An 18337-nucleotide genomic window follows, 5' to 3' on the forward strand; every position below is an offset into this window, starting at 1 on the left:
TAATCCTTAACAAGAGCACAAGCCGGACCAGTACCCAAATTCGACATAATAATCCATGGAAAATAACAGTTTTCAGGAAGATTAAAGGACTTTCAAATAAATATAACTTGAACAAGATATGTTGTCATAATCTCAATCAAGGAAGATGAGAAGCTAATGACAACAAAAATACCAATTTGCATGGAACTCTCCTCATGCTTAGGCTTATTGGATTAAGTGCTACTGGTGCTACCATTATTAGACAGTCTCGAGTAGTCTCTATGACATTCTTAGGTCAATTTATGAATGGTTTTCATGTCAACGGCTTCCTTGAGAGTTCCTTTCTCAACATGATCCCACCATTTGAACAAGAAGTTTTCCACGACTAGTCGGAACCACGGTGAGAGTTTTAGACCTTCCTCACCAGCATCTGCTTTCCTCATCAGCTCTTTCAACTGATCGCGAGTTACGTATTTAATATCAGCCACTTCATCAGGGTTGGAATTAACATTAACATCTCTGACGATGAAGAGTAGGTAATCCACTGCATACAAAGTGAAGAATAAACATGCTCAATATAAAAATTTTAAGAGGAAAATATAGAATGTTAAGGACACTAAGGGTTTACAGATGAAACCAAAGTCAAGTGATGAGTTAAGACAAATAGTCAATACCTGCAAACATAATGTTTACACTTACAAATTACAATGCCAAGTCGGATTGCAAGACCATGTTTGGTTCACTTTGCTTAGCAATAGTAGGATTTCCTAAGAACTAAAATACACGATCTCATTTCCAGGTAAAAATAGGCTACTTAATAAGAAAAGAGACTTATCAATTTAAACTACTATGGGCGATCCCATTACCCTGCAACCCATATGTGTGGGAGAAAAACCCTAAACGCCCCTTCAAACCCTACCGAAACCTTTTGTTGTTGTTGTTCGTGTTGCTTCAAAAGAGTATTATATCGGGCCATAATAAATGGTATATGATGATAATCTAGACAATGAAATTTTAATAATATGAATATCTGACGAAAAAAGCAATATATGAAAACACTCATCTTCCAAGAGTTTTTTACCAATATAGCACTATGGGTCTAATTATATACCAATATAGCACTGCTTTCAAATTATTTATCAATATAGCACTATACGCCAGTTTGAATGGCGTGATTAGTATTGTGTTTTTTCATTGACGTCGTTGACACTGGCGTGACTGAATGTTACTCAATCACGCCATTGAAGATGACGGTATTACAAATCTTGGTTAATCACGCCGTTGTCAACGGCGTGATTAACCAAAAAAAAAAAGCTTTCATTTCCTCAATTGGTCATGGACAAATCTTGTTCAAATTGCTTCCTGTGGTAGATGTCATGATTCCAAGACTAAACGGCTGCACCCAAGCAAAGCCTCTAGTTGGACTGATGCTAACAATTTTACTGCAGAAATGAAAGAAATCTTACAGAAGCAAATTGACGATGGATTGTCCGCCCCTCTTTTCTCTATTGGTTGACGATACTCTTGAGCGGGTCTCTTCCTTCTCCGATTTGCGACCTTCGCCATCCTTGTTTCTCATCCACGGATCTGGTGGGTTCGTGGGTTTCGATTAAACCCAAACTTGGTATGGTTGATCTAATCTGGCTATTTTAGGCGTTTGAGTTTCTGGGTGTTAGATTGGTTGACGGTTCCGGTGGTGACGAAAGGGATGTTGATGATTATGGGTGGAGTTTATCAGCGTCAAAATGAGAGTTTATCGACGTCAAAATGGGTAGCAGATTTGTGTTTTTGGGTGTCAAAATGAGACTGGTGATGACGATTTGGGGGCTCAGGTGGTTCGCATGCAATTGTGGTGTGGAATTTGGAGTTCTGATATTACATTTAAGAAGTGTGCTGCTCTCGATTCAGAAACGGAAGTTCTCTCAAGGCTAAGCCTTGAAGAATCAGGTGTGGTTTTTTTGTTAATCACGTCGTTGTAGACGGCGTGATTGAACAAAATTAGTAATGACGCCACTGGCAGTGGCGTCAATGACATTTTTGCCTAATAACGTCATTTTGAATGGCGTGATTGAGCAAGATTCAATCACGCCAACGTAAACGGCGTGAATGAAACTAGTCACGCCATTCAAACTGGCGTATAGCGCTATATTGGTAAATAATTTGAAACCAGTGCTATATTGGTATAAAATTATACCCATAGTGCTATATTGGTAAAAAACTCCATCTTCCAATCCTATAAATAAGATTGATGGCATCACCTTATTCCTAATTATATTACTTGTGAAAGAAACATGGCCTGTATGTAAATACGTAACTAGTATACCAAGACTGCAGCAGCGTCAATATCATCTACCCAGCTTAAAGAAAGGAACATAAACCACCGATAAAATAAAATGCAATAACAAACAAGTTAGGAGTTTTACATTCATGCTCCCCCCACTTTCCATCAGAATGTGCCTTGTACAGCATTCGACCTAGCGGGGTGAACTGGTCAAGCGGCACATCTTCAGCAGGGATACCAAGCTCATCCAGAAGCTTCCTTTGTGCAGCATTTCTCACCCCTGGGTAAATGATTAAAAGAAATGAACATATATCCTCTTACAACCAATTCCTAGCTTTGGAATTGATAAACCATATACATGAATATGTACCTAGAGCATCCTCATCAATGAGCTCGGATTCACGGTATAAAGGATGGCTACAGCAAGTGTTCGTCCACACAAGAGGGAATGTAACCTTTGTTGCAGATCGTTGCTGCCAAGAAATAAAATAAAATCCTATCACACCCCCACATCTCATGAAGGGACTAATGCTACGAGTTTAGAATGCAATATAGCTAATCCACAATATTTTCAATATTTTGGAGCCACAAAGTGGTTGGGCAAAGGAGACTGCACCATTATGAAAGATATTGGACAACGCACTAAAGTATTAAACAGGATATCAAGAGAACCACAATAAAATCCCCTGCCTCATAATATGGTATAATTCAGTGTTAAAATGGCCATTTTAATTTATTTTAACCACCTAGTCACCCATTAAGGATCGCCACCAAATTGTGACTAAGAAGGATCGGAAACGGTTCACAACATGTGTTGATCATTTACCATCTCCAAAGTATAAGCATCTTACGAACATTCTTATTTTAAAATTATAATCATTGCAATTTGATAGCATTTCAAGTTTCCTCATACTTTGATAGCATCCTCCTATTAACCTACTATTAGTGATGGATTTCCCATTACATCAAAGAAATATTTGATTTTATGAACTATGTTGGGTCCCAAAAAAATAGTTAGCAAGACCTGTAAGCCGCAAACACTTTCCACCCTTAAAAAGATTACCACATACCTGCAGAAGAAGCTCATATTTTGAGTTGAACAAAAATACACTGAAAGCCCTATGCAGTGCATTTCCAGCTAAGATATTTTCCCACAAGTGACCTGCAGATTTGCAAAAGCATCAAGTAATTAGAAAATTGTGCTAACTTTCTAGTTAGTTCATGTTTATTAGAAGGGAAGTCGCATAAGGAGCTGAATAGTATTGAGATTTGAGAGTGAACAACCCATTTAGTAAACTAAATCCAGAGGAAAACAAAAATTACTTGGAACCATCAACCCCAGTAGAAACTCTCTTCCATTCATTTTTACAGAAAATTTACCAAATATCCAGAATATCAGATCTGGTACAAATAACTCAGTTACAGTAAGATTAAAATCCAGAAAGCAAACTGGGAATCCGAACATTACGTACAATTGTATTTGGTATCATGCCCAACCACACGGTCACTTTCGTCCAATAGAATGCATCTGCAAAGTAAAAACGCTTTGTTAAATTTAAAAGTCAAAAGGCAAAGAACCGTGACGAACAGAAATCGATTGATATGAAAAAGGCAATACAAATACATTCAGAGATGGGTAAAACATATGCACTTGTTTCCCTATTTGTTTTGAATAGTAGATGCAGAAAAGACGAAATCAGAACAAACAACTTTCCGTTAGGTTGCCGAGAAACGCGAAGAAAACTTCGATTGATATAGCTAAGTTGGCTAACACAGGATTCCAATTCCCAGAACCAAACATACTGCTAAATAAATCCGGCTAGGCAATCGAAAAAACTGATCAAGAATCGATACAACCAGATCAACATTTAAACTTCAAAGGGCAAAAAAAACAGATAAAAGTTCGAAAGAGATATGAAAATCGATTTATGTGAAAAGAAAACAAGAGAGGGGAAGAAACGAGAACATACTCGTCCTCGAACATGAGGCGTCGTTGGACAGCGTCCATACCAACATCGGCGGCGTCTCCCATTGCCGAGCTCGTGGTGGCTGCACGAAAGGCAAAAACTGACCTTGCGGAGGGAGGAGAAGACGAATTAAGATGTAAGGGACATCCAGCGAGAGCTGGAGAGGCGAATCTGAGAGAGGAGTAGTAGTTAGCTTTGAAGGGACGAAGCGTCGTATATAAAAGGCCAGAGAGCACTGACATCGAGGATCCACATATATGATGGAACAGCCCAACGGCACGCCATCGTTGAATTGAAATGGCTGTTTATTTATTTTTTCTGGGTAGTAGTTGCAATTACAATTTTGCCCTGGCAGACATTTTTTAGAAAGGGTTTTTTTGAAAAATAACCCTCGTTTATAAACATTTTTCAAATCTAACCCTTCTTTTCAAAACACTTAAATATAACCCTTTTGCCAAAGGAAAAGACATTCATATCCTTTCACGTCTTTTCATGCACCACCTCTCTCTCTTAAACCCTAAAAATGATTTTCCCTCCCAAAAACACTCATCTCCCTCTGCGAAACCACTCTCTCTCTCCTTCAAACCCAGTAAAACCGCCCATGTATACCTCTTTCATTCGAAATTTGTCACAGATCTAGTGAAATCGATAAGCCAAAAGCTCAAATCTTCAAGGTTGAAGTATCGGGACGTATAAGCTCGGTAAGCTGCCATAGCGACGTCGTCGAAGACGCAAACGAGCCTAAAGTCGGCAACGCAATCTCCGAATTCGTTCCCCTAGAACATATAAGTGCTCACCGTGGTCGCTACATGTCCAACCCTTCGTCTCCTACTTCAGCGAGTTTGTATTTTACCATACAACATCTTGTGCTAAAACATCTTGTCATTTAAGTCGAGAAGGCAGATAGCACCAAACTAAGGTTAGTGTAGTGCATTTTATGAGTTAATATACCAGTACAAATATTTCGTTGATAAATGATTTTTCGTTGATGTGAGACAAATTTTTCGTTGGTTACTTCGTTAGTTTTCGTTTAACTCAGACAATTTTTCGTTGATAAAACATTTATATGGTTGATAATATAACGATTTCAATGAAGTGGGTTTCTCACCCAACAACTTTAACCATGGCTAGATGTATAGCGCAGAAGATGTTCGACCAATCGTAAATGGCAGAAAGTTTACACTTACACTTCACCATTCTGTTAGTGTAATAAAAACTCCAGTAAATATTTTTCGTTGCTAAACTTGTGTATTTTCATTGCTAAACGTGTATATTTTGGTTGCTAAACGTGTGTAATCTCGTATCTAAATGACTGTATTGTCGTTGATATCGACAGCTTTTTTAGTTGATAACTGTTTTACTTTTCTTATATCATACCAATTGCAGTTATTTCGTTGATAACTGTTTAAATTTTCGTTGCTAAACGTGTATAATTTATGTCTGTTTCGTTGATAAACCTGTTACTTTTCGTTGAGTTTTTTGGTTGAATACTCACTTATTTTGTGATTCAGAAATGGAAGAGGTTAGCATATTGGTTCGTTATTGTGGGTCTTGGGAAAAGGTTGGTCTCAGTTATGCATATAAGGGTGGGAAGAGTAAGGGCATGATCATTCCAAATGACATTTCCTACAACCAATTATTGGATATGGTGTACGAATTGACGAATATCGATCGTCGGACACATAACATCCAATTGAAGTATATTTTCAATGTCCATGGTCCAACTGAACCTGTTGAGATTGAAGGTGACAGGGATGTTCATTTTTTTGTACGATGCAACAGCGACAAGAACATACCTGGGACATCTCTATGCATTTCAAACACTGATAGAGAGGTATATGATGATGATACTGAGGTAAATTTTGAGTTAAATGATGATCGATATGATATTGCAGATACAGAATTGTTTGAAGAACCTGACATAGTTGGATTCAGCCGGAACATTGATGATCGTAACGAACCTCAGATAAATATATCAGAAGTTAACGCCAATGATCATACAACTGCCCAGGAAAATTTTTCTTCTGAGGGTAATGCTGGATTTGCCGGTTCTAATTCAATTGGTGCGTCACAAAGCTGTGGTAATATGATCTCACCTGTTGTACATGATGATTCATATGCTGTTTTGAAAGTCGGAGAAATATTTCCAGACAAGAAGAGCTTGTTTAAAAAGTTATGCATGCATGCGCTGCATTTGCACTTCGAATTCAAAGTGGCAAAATCGACAAAAACTCTTTTTGTTGTTCGATGCAAAGTAAGTGAATGCAAGTGGTGGCTTCGAGCAACGAGAGTTGATGACACTTGTTTTTTCGTCATAAAGGTATATCGTGACGAACATTTGTCTTCTTCTTGTTTTGAATTTCATGAAGCTCGTCAAGCAACAGGTTGGGTTGTGGGGGAATGCATTAAGTCTAAATATGAGGGGGTTAGTTGCATTTATAGACCAAATGACATTGTCAAGGATTTTCAGAGAGTGCATGGAGTTTCAATCACTTATGGGAAAGCTTGGAGGGCTAGAGAAAGTGCCCTACATTCATTACATGGTACGCCAGAACAATCTTTTGCTGAACTTCCCTATTTTTTTGCACAATTGGAATCAAACAATCCAGGAACGGTTACACATATTGAGTTGGATTCTATCAATCGATTCAAATACTGTTTCATGGCCATTGGACCATCATTAAGAGGTTTTCGTACTTGTATAAGACCTGTAATTTGTGTTGATGGAACTCATTTGAAAGGTAAGTATCTTGGAACATTATTCGTTGCCACATGTTTGGATGGAAACAACCAGGTTTATCCTTTGGCTTTTGGAGTAGGGGATTCAGAAAATGATGATGCGTGGACATGGTTCTTTGAAAAATTGAATGGAGCTATTGGAAGCATGGATTCACTTGTTTTTATATCGGATAGGAATGCAAGTATTGAAAAAAGTATCCGGAGAGTTTTTCCAGAGGCCATACATGGTGCTTGTATGTATCACCTTGGTCAGAATTTGAAGTCCAAAAAGTTTAGTGATTCTGTCATCCCTCTATTCTACAAGGCAGCAAAGTCATACAATAAGGTGGAGTTTCACCATATCATGAATCAAATACTCAGATTCGATGCAGGTAATGTTTTCAAGTATTTAAGTGAAGCTGGTTTTGAGAAATGGTCTAGGGCTTATTTTCCTGGACAACGGTATAACATCATGACAACAAATATAGCTGAATGCTTAAATGGAATATTGAGGGATGCTCGAACCTTACCTATTACGAAGTTGATGGATCATCTGCAATCTTTATTACAACGATGGTTTCATGAGAGACGATCAATAGCTCTTGAAATGAAAGGTGAACTGACTGACTATTACGATAAAGTTGCAGAAGAAAGAAGGAATAGGTATTTAAAGTAATTTAATTCTCATTGATAACCTTGAGAAATTTCGTTGATGATTTGTTTATTTCGTTTAGAATTTAGTTATTTTGGTTGATAAAACTTCGAGAATTTTCGTTGATGATTTAAATATTTCGTTTAGAATTTTGTTGTTGTAGTTGATAAAATGTATCGTTGATAACTTTGATGATTTTGGTTGATGATTTATATATTTCGTTGAGAATTGTGTTTTTCGTTTACTAAAGTTTCGTTGATAACTATTATTTTCTCGTTGACTATTACAATTTTATCGTTGATAATTAAAATTTTGAAACTTTTCAGGGCTAGGGTCATGACTGTGGAGCTTATTAGTATAAATACTTTTCTTGTTAAAGATGGTGATGATGGAGGACAAGTGGATTTGGCCAGCAAGACTTGCTCCTGCAGAGTTTTTGATATTGACCATATACCCTGCATCCACGCCTTTGCAGCATGTAGAGTTAGAAAATTACCAATAATTTCATTGTGTTCGCAATATTATCGTACTGATATGCTGCTGCTGGCATACGCAGAACCAATCAACCCTGTCTTGAACACAGATGCTAATGTTCTAACTGAGGAATTGAGGGTTGTCTTACCTCCAGAAACCAGGAGAAAAAGTGGACGACCAAAGAAACGTCGAATTCCATCATCCGGTGAGCAAATACAAAAAAGAAAATGCAGTCGTTGCAAACAAGATGGTCACAACCGTCAAACTTGTAGCGAGCCCATTTGTTTACACCCTAGCACGTCAGCACAATGAGTTATGATTGAACTTGATCGTTGGTATTTATTTGTTAGGCTATCTCATGTTTCGTTGATAACTATTACTTGTAACGTTGATAAGTCTTACTGTTTCCGTTGGTAGTTATGTTATGGTGCATAGTTTTTCGTTGATAACTATTATTCGTAACGTTGATAAGTCTTATTGTTTCCGTTGGTAGTTATGTTATGGTGCATAGTTTTTCGTTGATAACTATTATTAGTAACGTTGATAAGTCTTATTGTTTCCGTTGGTAGTTATGTTATGGTGCATAGTTTTTCGTTGATAACTATTATTAGTAACGTTGATAAGTCTTACTGTTTCCGTTGGTAGTTATGTTATGGTGCATAGTTTTTCGTTGATAACTATTATTCGTAACGTTGATAAATCTTACTGTTTCCGTTGGTAGTTATGTTATGGTGCATAGTTTTTCGTTGATAACTATTATTCGTAACGTTGATAAATCTTACTGTTTCCGTTGGTAGTTATGTTATGGTGCATAGTTTTTCGTTGATAACTATTATTCGTAACGTTGATAAGTCTTATTGTTTCCGTTGGTAGTTATGTTATGTTATGATGCATAGTTTTTCGTTGATAACTATTATTCGTAACGTTGATAAGTCTTACTGTTTCCGTTGGTAGTTATGTTATGGTGCATAGTTTTTCGTTGATAACTATTACTTGTAACGTTGATTACTCATACTGTCTTCGTTGGTAAATATAGAATATCATATATATAAATGAAATAATTACAGTTGTATATATTAAATAAACATAATATGTTAATCAAATAGAAATTACATTCTCATCGTGCCCATTTTCCATGTCTCGACTGCAAATTTTTTCCTAATAAATCCCATGTTCTCAGGTTTCAAAATGGTCACGTCCTTATCGGCTGAGAGAATCTCTATGAATTTTATACAGAACATGCCGCAGTCCGAACTGAACGAAAAAGCAAGCGAAATTAGGTCAATTATTTATTAGAAGATTATTTATTAAAGGAATATAAAACCTTACCCATTTTGTTGTTGAGGAACTTCAGGTTGACGCTCTATGGTCCATGGAGATTCATCGTCGATGACGTTGGCCCGCTTCAGCATCTTGGGGATCAATGTTGCAATGGATTTCATTTCATTACTAAATGTCTCCTGTCTGGTGTGCTTGATAAGTGAATCATAACAAATGATCCTCTTTTCTTGAAGGTCTATCACACCAGCAGCCCAATGATCAGCAGTTATATTAATTGGGAAATAAACCCTATCCAAATTGGACCAAGAGACCATATTTTCCTTAGATCCGTCAACAAAATGCAGTAGAAGATCATCACGGTCCCAATGTGAAGGCTCATTGTTCTCTTCGTGCAATTTGTAACGGATGTTGAGATATGTCTGGAAAAAAAATTATATTGAAATATCAACGAAAAAATATTTATGTTATCAACGAAAAAGTGTATATTATAAACGAAGAGTGTAATATAAATGTCAACCTAAACATAGATAAAATCAACGAGAATTAAAATACTTACATGAAAAGGTGTATCCATAATCGCACATTTTTGTCTGAAAATATCAGTATTCTCAGACATTCTTTTACGAATGAACTCGAATGCAACGTCAAGATGCTGCAGAACATATTTATATCATTATAAGAAATAAAGTAAGTTTATCAACCATAAACACCAAAACAAATACAGTTATCAACCAAATCTATATGCATATATCAACCAAATCTATATGCATATACCAACCTAAATAAAAGCAGTAGTCAACGTAAAAGTAATTCAGTTATAAACATAATTTAAAAACTTTCATTAACATAATAACTAATTTATAAATTTCTATATCATTAACAGAAAACGTAATATACAAATTAAGAGTTATAAGTGCGTACCGTGTCTAGTAGCCACTTGCTTTGGTCGATGATTGTATCAAACCAATCCTTTTTTGCATCAATTGTTTTTAGATCAATTGTCTTATCATGATTGATGGGATTCTTAAAGAATTCATTCATTTCAACTTCCCATTCGTTAGGAAACTCTGAAATAGGATTGAACTCTGGGAGGATCTTTCTCTTCTTCTTGGAAGGGTCAGTATATGGTGACACTTGGTACGGACCCCTCTTCTTCAATCTTTTGCTCTGATACTGTTGACCTTCTGTTGCAAGCTTTGCCAACAAACGTAATTTATTCGCATCAGTATCATCCTCCTCATTAGCAATTGAACTACTCCCATCAACCATTTCTTCGACTGAGGCATCAACCAGTTCATCAGGTTGATCAACCTTAACTTCAGAGATACCAACCATAAATTCATTGGTATCAACCTTATCTGAAGTCGTTGCAACCGTGTGGTCAACCATAAACGTAAGGTTATCAACCTTAAGTTCACTGTTATCAACTTCAAACTGGTAATTATCAACTTTATCATCAACCTTGATATCAACACTGTGACCCTTCTCAATTGCTACAGAAGGATTATCAAGATGACGATCATCATCATCAACAATCTCATCGACATGGGGGGCAACATAAAATCTATCTGCATCATCATCATCATCGGTTGTTTCAGTTGGCAACTGATCCACCTTTTCAATAATATCGCTAATAACTTTATCAAAAACTTCTTTGGATTCAGTTGCCAAGTTCTCGTCCCCCTCGATGAATGTTATATCACCCTTCTCCAGGTGCCCAATTTCCACCTGCTCAGCTTCAACTTCATCTTTATCATCATTTAAAGAAGGCTTCTTCTTCATTGAAGCCTTCTTTCTCCTGGAAATCAGCTCTTCCAAACCCACTTTTTTCTTCTTCTCCAACTCTTGTAACTCTGATATTTCTTTGGCTGCCTTCGGCATTAAACGTGAGCTCCTTCTCAGAGTATTTTTCTTTACATGCTTCCCCTTTTTTATCGCCCTCATCTTCACAATCTTCCTCTTAATCCCCACCTTTTCTTCATTTTCCTCAACTTTATCATGTGCAATTTTCTTTTCTTCTTCTTCTGTTTTGCTCAACTTCTGAGCAGATTTTAGGCTCACAATCTCGTGCTCAATAGAACTGAGTCTCACCGAGATATCATTTATCTTCTCATCCAGTTTATTTTCTAATGCAGCAAGAGTATCCTTGACCAATCCCCTGATCAACGAACTCACAAGCAATCCCATCTCAAATGTATCATCTGACTTTTTAACTGAACTGACATCAGAGTCAGCTCCAGGGTGCTGAATGGGTTGCTTGGCTTTCTTTGCCTTCTTTAACAAGACACCAACATTCCCTTCACAATTAAATGTATAGTCTTGCTCACTTTCTGAGTGTGTGTTAACCATTTCAAAGACTGTAACCTGAAGATGAAACAATAATATAATATAAAACATCTAAATTATATTATCAACGTAAATAAATAAAATACCAACGTAAATAAATAAAATACCAACTTAAATATATACAATACCAACGTAAATAAATAAAATACCAACTTAAATATATACAATACCAACGTAAAATTATACAATACCAACGTAAAATTATACAATACCAACGTAAATATATATAATACCAACGTAAATATATACAATATCAAAGTAAAAAATAAAATATCAACGTAAATATATACAATACCAACGTAAATATATACAATACCAACGTAAACTATATACAATACCAACGTAAAATTCTCAATAACAAATAAAACATATAAATTGTAAATCATCAAACTTCACATTTTCATTATAAACCAGAAAAATATAATTACCTCATCCGCCTCCAATATATCGTTGACAGTCTTGGACTTTGGTGCCTTAGTTGATGACCATTTCAACATTCTAGGCAACAAATTCAGATCAACACAGTCTGCAAAACTTGCTGCAATACTTGGAATAACCTCGTATACCCATAGTTGGAAAGCCCAAGGAAAGCCCAATAGATTGTACCATTCAAAATCATTCTGCTTGGCCTTAAATTTGTCGGACCTTCCAACAAGACAATTAGTTAGGGACTGTATTGTCTTCTTGTAGGACAAAGTCCCCCATGGGTACTTGTTGAACTCATCAACATAATCAACCAGATTCAAGAAATCAACATCAATCAACAGCTTCACATCTCTACCTAAGAGTACATACTCAACAAAATATACAAGTGCCAACTTATATACATCTTCTGGATCTTGGCACTGCATAAAAGTCATTCGTAACTCTTGGCATGAAATATGATAGCTTCCATTGAAATACTTATTCTGCAAGCCCACCCTAGGTTCACCAGACTTCTCCATCTCTTTCAAATATAATGAGATGTCTGGTAGGGAATGACACCTCAATCCAGTTATGAGGTTAAATTCCCTTATTGAAAAACTAGTTTCTCTTCCACCAATCAAAAACACCAACTTCCCTTTCTTTTCATCCTCTTTTGATTGTACTTGCCGAAGGAGGAGTTGGTGTACAATCTGTGGAGCCCATTTAATGTTTTTCAGTTGTAAGAAAGTACCAAAACAGGTTCCCCTAAACAAAGTCAGCTGATCTTCGCTCAGCTTACTCCTAATATCGCTTATTGTTTCATGTAACTTTGAAAAAGAAAGAACCTTGGCACCAAATCTCTCGTTGATGGGAATCTTGTATGCCATTTTATGTTAAATCTGCATGTATATGAAAGGTGGAAAATAAGCTTATCAAACATAAACACAAAACCAAAACAGTTATCAACTAAATATATATGTATTTATCAACGAAAAAGTCATACAGTTCCCAACGAAAAAGTAATAAAGTTATCAACCTAAAAGTAATACAGTTATCAACCAAAAAGTAATACAATTATCAACCAAAAATTAATACAGTTATCAACCAAAAAGTAATACAGTTGTCAACATAAATAAAAGCAGTTATCAACGAAAAAGGTACAAACTTTCATGAACAGTACAACAACTTTCTACGTGTACTGCAAAACTGATAACAACGAACATGCACGCCTTTACCAACGAAACCCAACACCCTATAACATATATATTACACGCATGACTGTACTGTTTCTCTAACCTCTTCCAAAAATCTCATACATATGAACGAATATTCAAACACCGTAAATCCATGAAATGAAACTAACCTTAGAGTCGCGTTTGTTGTTGTTGTTGTTCGTTCGTAAAAAACCAGAAGAAATTCCAACAAATAATATTCTCGGAAGAACGAAGAAGTTGAAGGAAGAAGATACAGATGTGAGAGAATTTTTTATGCTCGTGTGTGAATAAACGAAGAAGAAGATGAAAGGACGGGTTTTACGCAATTCGAGACGGTAACTGTTGACTTTTAGGATTTTGAACTGTGCAATGGGTAATTTTGTCTTTTCCTTTGTCAAAAGGGTTATATTTAAGTGTTTTAAAAAGATGGGTTAGATTTGAAAAATGTTTATAAACGAGGGTTATTTTTCAAAAAAACCCTTTTAGAAAACTGGAAATTAAATATTTTTAATTCGGTCAGAGGTTGACCGAATTATAAGTAAATTACTTGAAATTAGGACTCACTTATGGCAAAGTCCACAACTCACCTAGATAAATGATACCCTTTTGGCTTCAACACTTGGGTTGGATTCCCTATTTTCTTTTTTCCTTTATATGTACAATATTATTAATTATCTTTAACGACGCTTATCATCATCATTATCCGAACTTTTATCTCAAAAATTTGAGGTCAGCTACATGAATTTATGAGTAAAGCAAAGAGAATACATCGTTTCCGTCATTCACTTCTATATAACCATGCTTTCATCAATGCTTATTGTGATAATTTGAAAAATGGGGAATTTATGAGTAAAGCAAAGGAATACATTACATGTATTCGTTTCCGCCATTCACTTCTATATAATCATGCTTTCATCAACTCTTATTGTGATAATTTGAAAAATAGATAAAGGAGAATGGTTGGACCCAACAACACTTGAGGTATTGTCCCACATTGGGTTAAAAGTCCATAAGAGTTTTGTCCTTAGAAGGGTTCTCAAGTGTTTGAGCGTTCGACACTGCTTATAAATTGGATGAGAATCTCACATCTAAACGATGTGAGATTTAGATGTGAGACTCTTAACACTTATTGAATCCATGTAATTTATTACAATTTCAAATCATATCTTTTTGGGTATTACTCCTTTTTTCCTACTCTTCTTTTATACAAATTTTCTCAAAATTTCTTATTGTCGCACTGATATCTCTACGTTGTACATGCTAATATAATCTTACACAGTTTTCAAACAACTTATCTTCAATTGGGTGTTACTCCTAACTTTTTAGATTTAATACTCTTATTTCTTACATTGTCTAGCAAATATATATATATATATATATATATATATATATACATATAATTGTTTATATTTATGTGTGTTGAAAATTATTTCTTTTCAACTTCGTAAAGTCAAAAATAACGTGCCATGGTAAAGGAAAAAAAAAATACCGTCCCATCCTAATAATAGCATGATTGCAATTGAACAAATGTGTACTTGATTTTATTTATTTTTTTAAATTGAGTATGACATTTTTTGTTTTGGCACGCCAAAATCGGTAAAAACACGTTACACGTGATTTGATGAATCAAATGGGTCCAAAATAAAAATTTCCGCGAAATTTGATGAATCAAATTTCGCGGGTCGAAAATAAAAATTATAGCAATAAATAAACACAAGTGTATGGACTAAGGACCTGGCATCATAAAATATCCCTCTACCTACCATTAAGCAACACACTACTGATAAGAATATAATAAATAATATATATATATATATATATTCCACACGTAATCTTATTTAATGAAAGATAATTTTCATTGATAAAAAAAAATGTTGTTGTCTTGAAAATTGTGGAGTGGATTGAGAGTCTTACTTTACTCATTGGAGGTTGGTATTGACTGAGATGCCTGAATTCCCAGGAGAGGTAATGTGCTTGAAGTCAAAAAAACTCAACTTTGAACGTGTTAGAAAAAAACAAATGTGAGTAATAGAAAAATCAGAATATTGAAGACTTTTGAAGTGCGAATAATTCGCTATTTTAGAGACAATATTTGTACTCACACGAATTATAGTTATTGGGTTGAAGTAAATTAGTTTTCAAGGTACAACAGAGTCTAGCCTTCTGCAGTTAGTAAAATTAGAGAAAACTTTTAGAAATTTGTATGGAATTGTACTAAAAAGTTAAGTCAATATTTTGAAGAAGGAATGTTTGTATATACTTCCTTGGTAGTTTTTGGACATAGGTTACCGTGTTTGGCTTTTAAAATCAAAGTAACTTCTTTTTGCAAAAAACTAACTCAAGGGATAATGATTTCATGTGATTAAGTCATTTAAACCACCAAACATATCCACCATAAACTTTCCTTCTATTCTATATTACAATCTTTCATATATTTGTCCAAATATATATCAATCCTACTCTGGGGTTGTAATAGTGAATATAACATCATTACCATATAATTATGCATAAAAAAATGTTTTTTTTAGCTTAAACTTTCTCTTAATATTGTAATAACTTCAAAATTCTGCTGGGTTTATGGTTATCTTAGTTTAAACCAAACTATGTTTAGTTAGAACCGAAAATTATACACACATAGTTATAAATTCCATTATGTATTCCATATATAGGTTTAGCATTATTATGGCCATATGCTACATCCTGATTTCATAAACATATATTTACAAGAATAAACTTCTCAATTCTTGTTGAAAGCGGTACGACTTCTATGTTAATATAGGTAAAGTTCCTTAATAATGACCATGTTACAAATGCATTTGTTTTAAAAAATTGAACTTTATTAAGATCATATATAACTCATCCTTCTTATCGTAACAATCACTTGACACTTTATCCATCTTGAAAGGAACCTTTTGTTTTAGTCTAATTCCTATGACAATACTTTGATTGCTTTCCATAAGAGAGTTACGCAGGCATCTTTCCTTTATTATTTAAGTTATGCATTGCCTTTGTTATTGGTATTATGTTTTGATGTTAAGACTGTTTCTTATTAAGGAGTGATTCCTTGTTCAATAAAATATCAGAGAGTGATTCTCAAAAGCTAGTGTTATTTTCCTGCAAGTTCTATTCTGGTTGTGATTACCAGTGTTATTTGCATTATAAACCCTTAGTAAAAGGGTCAGCCAAGTTATTACTTGACTTTACATATGTAACATTGATAATTACATATTTAATCCATTGTCTAACACTACCATGTCTTATGCTTATGAATCTATTTTTACCATTATAAATATTTTTTATAAACATTAGACATCGTACTTTAGCTATCGCAATGCAAGGATATGACCGGCATTGGTTGTGACCACAACTCTATATTTAATAACATATTTCTTAACCATTCTGTTTCTTTGCCTGCGGTTTCCAAAACTATATATATATATATTCAAATTCCATTAATGTGGATCTTGTAATCAATGTTTGTGTAACACTCACGTGTAGGATTCTTAGGAATTCACGTGGAACATGCTGCTCGCAACCAAGTGAGTTATGCCATATAAAGGTTACTAATAATTACACAGTATGCCTGCCTATAATAGATGACCATAAATCAACAATAATAAGAATATTAGTAGTAATAACCATCATCATAATATTATTAGAACAACTACTAGTATAGGCCCATATTTTTATCATATCATCGGTGACAATAAAAATATATGATAAAAATAATGACAAAAACGTACTTTTCATCCCTCAACCATGGGGTGAGTTCATTTTCGTCCCTAAGTTTTTTTTCCCTCACATTTTCGTCCTTTAACTATTGGAAAGTATCATTTTCGTCCTTCACGTGAGATTGGGGTTGGGAAATGCTTGCGTTTGTTTGACACTTATGTGACACGTCGGAGAAATTTGATCTGATGAATAATAAGATGCCACATAGGATTTTTCCGTTGCCAAATTTATTCGAGGGACAAAAGGGGTACTTTTTCATAGTTGGGGGATGAAAAAAGGAGAAAAAACAAAGTTAAGGGACAAAAATAAAACTCGATCAATAGTTGAGGGATGAAAAATATCATTTTGTCTAAAAATAATTGATTGTCATATTCTTCTAAGCACCAAAAGTAGTCGTCCATGGAAGGGGTAATTGTCATCGTGGTAAAATGTGGGACAAAATAGAAATGACCAATAGATAAAGTGGTTTTTGATATGTGATGAAATGGTGTATAAAACGTGTAAGGCTATGTACCTAACAAGGAACATGTGGCAAGAAATGGAAAAAGCCAAAGAGGGAAAAGTAAAAATCAGAAGGACATATGGAGGAGAATATACCAAGCAAGGAGAAGAAAAACAATCACGAGGTAAGTACTTAAACACATGTTAAACGTAGGGGAGAAAAAGGTGTCCCAAAAGGCTGAGTTGGCACTACTTGAGTTGTTTGTAAGGAGTAGAAAGGGAAGTGAGAAATAAAAACAAGAGAGAGTAACCAGTGAATACCGAGAGGGAAAAGAAGAATACTTGTATGTTTTTGAGTTTTTTTTCAATATGACATTCCTATAACTTTTTATTATACATATAACACCCGGTCTAGTTTATTAGTAATATAACACCATGTCGCTGTTGTCAACAGCGACATCAATTTGTTTGTTTTGATGCCGTTAATGAAAGTAGCGGCATTAATTTGTCTGGTATATTGCCGCTACTTACAGTAACGGCATCCGTTTGTCACTTCTATTCAAAGAGTGGCATCTAAGAATCCAAGGTGATACCACCATGACATAGAACGAGTGGTGTTTACGTTTGAGGAAGGATTTGATAGGAATCAGGAAGAAATTGAGAAGGGAAAAGCCCAAAAGAGCTACAGAGAAGAAACAATCATAACTTTTGACTCGGTTAGCAGATTAGCTATTTATTTCCGAAGATTGATTTTTGTCCTCCATAGCGTCCCAATCGGGGCCTACCCGGTTGAGATCGTTTTGAAGCTTAATTACCTGTTTAAGACAGGTTGGTTGGTGGTCAAAGT

At 35.1% G+C, this 18337-nt stretch overlaps 3 protein-coding genes across 3 annotated transcripts; 1 reads left to right on the plus strand and 2 right to left on the minus strand.

Moving 5' to 3' along the window:
• On the minus strand, positions 1-4507 carry LOC120007948 (isopentenyl-diphosphate Delta-isomerase I-like). The gene is made up of 6 exons (XM_038858441.1): positions 4231-4507; positions 3733-3788; positions 3331-3422; positions 2631-2733; positions 2403-2540; positions 1-523 (listed from the first exon to the last, which is right to left on the minus strand). The coding sequence occupies exons 1-6, from the start codon at positions 4467-4469 to the stop codon at positions 270-272; spliced, it is 882 nt and encodes a 293-aa protein (XP_038714369.1). The 5' UTR covers positions 4470-4507; the 3' UTR covers positions 1-269.
• A 570-nt stretch (positions 4508-5077) lies between these two features.
• LOC120007276 lies at positions 5078-8383 on the plus strand. The gene is made up of 4 exons (XM_038857478.1): positions 5078-5146; positions 5739-7407; positions 7534-7608; positions 7924-8383. Exons 2-4 carry the CDS (start codon positions 5741-5743, stop codon positions 8381-8383), a joined length of 2202 nt encoding a protein of 733 aa, XP_038713406.1. The 5' UTR covers positions 5078-5146; positions 5739-5740.
• A 797-nt stretch (positions 8384-9180) lies between these two features.
• On the minus strand, positions 9181-12990 carry LOC120007277. The gene is made up of 6 exons (XM_038857479.1): positions 12127-12990; positions 11444-11716; positions 10274-11323; positions 9909-10004; positions 9401-9771; positions 9181-9325 (listed from the first exon to the last, which is right to left on the minus strand). Exons 1-6 carry the CDS (start codon positions 12988-12990, stop codon positions 9181-9183), a joined length of 2799 nt encoding a protein of 932 aa, XP_038713407.1.
• Positions 12991-18337: the final 5347 nt, after the last annotated feature.

Source organism: Tripterygium wilfordii, chromosome 10, assembly GCF_013401445.1.
Source record: "Tripterygium wilfordii isolate XIE 37 chromosome 10, ASM1340144v1, whole genome shotgun sequence".
Classification (NCBI taxonomy): Eukaryota; Viridiplantae; Streptophyta; class Magnoliopsida; order Celastrales; family Celastraceae; genus Tripterygium; species Tripterygium wilfordii.